A 5,184-nucleotide genomic window follows, 5' to 3' on the forward strand; every position below is an offset into this window, starting at 1 on the left:
ACTGTGCAGTCCTATATTGGTAAATATAGATAAGAAATAGAATAATTCTTTAATGAGTAGGTGTTAGGCTAGGTTATCGCTAAATAGCGATCTCTTCCAGGCAAAACTTGTGTAGCGGAGACAGAATTTAATCAAAAAAGTCAGCATTACCAAATACAAGTATACCATTCGTTATAAAAAAACTTTGTATTACCTCTTAAAAAATATATTTTTCTTAAATAAATAAATATAACTATCCCAAACTACAATCAAAAGCAATGAATGCGGGTTGCTCTGTACAGAAGTTCTCTATGCATTTGTGTCGGTTGTTCACCTCGCTACTCGTTTATCATATAACATCATTATTCATTTGAACACAGTTGTAGGTAAATAAGGCTCATAAGCGGCCTTAACATTCCAGGTGGAGGCGAGGCGAGGCGAGGCGAGGCGAGGCAGCCACAGGTGTCCGCTCGAGTAGATGCCCTAACCTCACAAGTTCCGTAACCTGACCGACAAAGACTATACTTTCAGTAAGAAATAGAAAAGAAGAAGTAAATAAATTTATTCAGGACGCTTACAGTATTAAGCTTACAGCTTACGCTTACAGCTTACAGTAAATAATATTATAAAATAAAGTAATATGTTGGTTTCTAGTACTAAGTACTGCAGGAATTTTCGACATGTCCTGTACACTGGTAATGTATAGTACACACTGAAGTGCTGGAGATTTCAGTATTCAGACAAAATAAGAGGCTTAAGAGCCAACAGGAGTGGTAATTTTTCCATACAATCGTACTCCTCGTTTTCCTCCGTGGTTTTTGAAGCTAGAGCAATGATTTTTTCAACACAGATTAATATTGTCAATATCTGTGTCGGACCGGTTTACTTTTTAGGGTTCCGTACCCAAAGGGTAAAACGGGACCCTATTACTAAGACTTCGCTGTCCGTCCGTCCGTCCGTCCGTCCGTCCGTCCGTCTGTCACCAGGCTGTATCTCACGAACCGTGATAGCTAGACAGTTGAAATTTTCACAGATGATGTATTTCTGTTGCCGCTATAACAACAAATACTAAAAGCAGAATAAAATAAAGATTTAAATGGGGTTCCCATACAACAAACGTGATTTTTGACCAAAGTTAAGCAACGTCGGGAGTGGTCAGTACTTGGATGGGTGACCGTTTCTTTTTTGTTTTTTTTTGCATTATGGTACGGAACCCTTCGTGCGCGAGTCCGACTCGCACTTGCCCGGTTTTTTTTGATATTTTTGTTTTTTAAGGCGCTAGAGCCCTTCAAAAATGGCCAAAATGGCTATATAATTGACTATGCCGCAATGAGAGGCGTGCCATTCAAAACTGATATCAATTAGCCAAAAAAGCAAAACGGTCCGACACAGATAATTTCATAATCATTTAGATTTCCAAATTTGGTTACGATTGGTTAAGTTTTGGAGGAGGAAACAGAGGAGTACGAAACCTCGATTTTTGAGATTTTTACGCAGGATTTTTCGCCTTGTCCTTATCGCACTACTTTTAGGTGCCGCTTCGGTTAGCGAGACGGGTATATTTACCTAAAATATTTAAAACCCAGCTCCTGTTTCGTCATAAGCATCGTCCACGAGATATCGTGAGTTACAGCTTACAGCACTTGATACTCTTATCCTTGGAGCGGACCTCGTAGCGGGCTACGCGAATCGTAGAGCTTGCTACGAACTTTGTAGAGTGTACGATGGGTTTCTCCAACTTTTAAAATTATACGACACCGAAACATTAGTGTATATTACAACAACTTACACGCCAATGACATTGAGATACGAGTCATAAGATTTATAATATTTTAATAAGAAGGTACTTTCCCAAAATAGGTATGTTTTAGAACAAAAGTTTCAGATCAGCACACAGCGCATCGCAATTGACCTCGGGCAATAAGCCCCGCGTCAATAATTTGGCATGTATGGTTAAAAAGTCCTGATCCCTCATGACGAGGGCACTCGTAATGAGGGCGCGAAGCTGCTTCATATTCACGGGCCGCGCGACTCGAGGGGGGTTTAATGATAGCCATCATAGCCATGTGCCCAAGTTTGTGACAGCTAGCTGATATTAGCCCACCAAGTAGCTCATTGCATTACGTCAGCCAGGACAATGTCAGAATTTGTCAGAATAACTTTAATTATGTAATCCTCTCACAATTAATGGTTTTATAGAGTGGTGTGGTGGAAACCTTGGGGCCGTGGGAGACCAGCGCGTGTCGCCTCTATGAGGAGCTGTCAAAGCGCCTCACAGAGGCTTCCGGTGACCAGAGGGCTGGCCGGGATATTTTGCCCAGTGGATCAGCGTTCACATCCAGCGGAGCAATGCGGCCAGCCTTCTGGGCACCCTACCGAGCGACTACGACTTAAGTATTTTATTTATTTATAAGTTTTTAATTTAAGTGTTTTATCATATTTTATATGAGATACGACGTGTACGAGTAGGTATACAATGTCAATCAGTAAACTAAGTACTTCGAAATTGTAACAAAAGTAGGCAATAGGTATGTACATGTCACGAAGACATTATTTTTCAGAGATAATAAATTTTATACTCAAGTAACTTGAACAGGTCGTTGTACTCCAACGTTTCTGGTTGAAGAAATGTCACTTTTAAGTTTTAACACTGACAGATCATATCAATAACAAATGCAACTCAAATTCATAACCTGAATTAGCACTTTCACATCACGCCTAGATTGGACGAACAATGGCATGGCCATAACGCCACTAAATATATACCCACCTAATACCATCACGTTTCAAATGTCGAATTGAGCTGCAGCCCAACGACGGCGAGGCGACGGACCAAAGGGAGGCCTCCCTTGGAATTAGGCGGCCAATTATGACGTCACCGCTGTTACGTTTTTATCCGCGGTCGCTAATTGGGAGTTATTTTATTCAACGCCGAGCCTCGGCGGGTCCTGAGTTTCGGGTGTCATGTTACTGTTGTTTAACTACGCGTTGTTTTTTGGGATATTTTCACGTTTCTCGCGGCTTATCGTGACTATACGCGAGATACAAAGTAGGTTATTTTAAGAATTACATTCGTAACTATAAATTAGTTATGTTACTGTAGTTTTCCCAGATAAACTGTGTTTATCATTACTAACTGTCCAGAAACCACATGTTGGTATATTATGGTACCTAAAATTCAAATTCTAGTAGATAATGAGTAATATTTGGGGCAAAGAATATTATACCTGCCTACTAGGAATCAATACCATAAACCATAACCTACATTTTATTAAATCCTTTATTTATGGTAATTATTGTACACTGTGTATAATTTTAACGCAAGTTAAGCATTAGGAATCCAAACCAAGTGTCGTCAGCGAAAACGCGAAAAGTCGTCAAGTGGTGTCACGGATTAGCGCAAAAGCAGTCACGTGGCGGGGCCCCGATGGGTGATCACTGATCACCGCAGATTAAGAAAATTTTACAATTTTTTTTTGTTTTATTGAGAAACAGTCTTAAAATAAGCATATGAGCAACTTAGCTAGTAGCTACAATTCATTTTGGTATAAACCTATAGTAACCTAACCTAACCTAACCTAACAAAATCGTCGATTTAAGTTTTTATTATGTTTGAAAGGATATATCCCACATATCGTTAGAATCAGCGTTAAATAGGCTATTTGAATATAGCAATTAAATTATTATAATGTTTATAGGTACTTACTTACATTTGGCCAGACAGACTTAATCAAACCGGAAGAATGACAGTTTTCCAATTTCTTAGTTAATAAAAATGACTACCACCCTAAAACAAATCGATGATTAATTGCTATTGCTATTAAGTTAGTTGCTATTTAATAATCAAAGTAAGACTTTTTTAAGATGACATCATTAAAAGGCCCTAAGATACAATTTATATTACAAAACTAGGTGGTCGCTCCCGAATGAATGGTCCTCACACTCCTCACCAACAAATTTTATGCTAAAGTGTTTTTATGTTTCTTATACGGTATGAAATCCTGGTCTAACTAGCTACCCAATTTTGGGCGCTAAAGAAGAGCGTGGCTATACTTATATGCGTTCAATTTCACCTCTAAATACGGCAACACCTCATTAGCCACTCACTGGTGGCCGATAGTTTACTGGTTTTCGCATCGACCCGCCAGTTTACTGCTTTTCGATCCGTCCATTTACGGGCTGACCGCCACTTGAAGAGGTAGGCTATAATTGTTACGTTATTCACTTACCTTAGCCGGGCGTGTGTGTCCCGTCGCAGGCGCCGGAGTCGCAGCGCGTGGGGTGGGGGCGGGAGCGGGGGTGGACACGGGCGTGGCCGCGGGCGCGGAGGCGGGCGAGGCCACTGGCGCTGCAGCGGAGGCGGAGACGCGAGCGCACGGCGTGCGGCTACGCCGCGGCGGCGTTGGTTCTGTGCACCAGACAGTCGCTCTTACAATTGCATATTAAATTAGAAAAAGATCGAGTACATATTAAGATTAGATATTAATTTGGTATGGAATAGGCTGGCTGGTATAAGACCCAAAAGCATGACCCCAGATTTGAAGTAGCAGAAAAATCACTTGTCCTAGTACATGGAATTTTATGTGTAGTATTTGGTCTACCTACGGCTGCTCCAAGACGCTTCAACGATTAGCGTAATGGGAAGACAGCAAAAGTTCTATTGGACATGACGCTTTACGTAGGTAACATACGACGTCAACCGGAGACCAAGTTATTATTACGCGGATTATGACAAAAGGTATCAAGGTAGGTACCTGGGCTCTTAGTGGGTCTAGGATCCGGCGTGCGCGCACGTCTCGGCTCGGCGGGCAGCGCCAGCAGCTGCCGGTACAGTTCCAGCTCATGGTAGAACTCCAGCGAGTCCGGCGACTGCCCCTCGCCCCCCACCACCACGCGCACCCCCTCGCCCTCCACCTCCGCCGTGAGCCCGTTGAGCACGAGCCGGCGCGCCGCCATCGCCGCTTGCGCCGCATAAACTCACACACATATAAACACTGCACTACACACCACGATTCAACACGTCCTTATAGCACTCATGCTGAAAACTACCGGACTTTGGCCGGTCTAACGCTGTCTGAAACTTCGCAGTTTCCCGGTGGGATTACAGCTGGGGGTTATAGGCTAACAGTTAACTTACTTTCGCTATCTTACAAATACGACTTTATTACTAAAAACTATGCTTTGCTACGTAGGTACCTATTTCCT

General features: G+C 42.3%; 1 protein-coding gene across 1 annotated transcript; it reads right to left on the reverse strand.

The window, feature by feature from the left end:
* Positions 1-345: 345 nt before the first annotated feature.
* LOC134664765 (nematocyst expressed protein 3-like) lies at positions 346-4,966 on the reverse strand. The gene is made up of 3 exons (XM_063521508.1): positions 4,734-4,966; positions 4,209-4,387; positions 346-462 (listed from the first exon to the last, which is right to left on the reverse strand). Exons 1-3 carry the CDS (start codon positions 4,933-4,935, stop codon positions 346-348), a joined length of 498 nt encoding a protein of 165 aa, XP_063377578.1. The 5' UTR covers positions 4,936-4,966.
* Between the last annotated feature and the right edge of the window lie 218 nt (positions 4,967-5,184).

This window comes from Cydia fagiglandana, chromosome 5, assembly GCF_963556715.1.
Source record: "Cydia fagiglandana chromosome 5, ilCydFagi1.1, whole genome shotgun sequence".
In the NCBI taxonomy this organism is placed as follows: domain Eukaryota; kingdom Metazoa; phylum Arthropoda; class Insecta; order Lepidoptera; family Tortricidae; genus Cydia; species Cydia fagiglandana.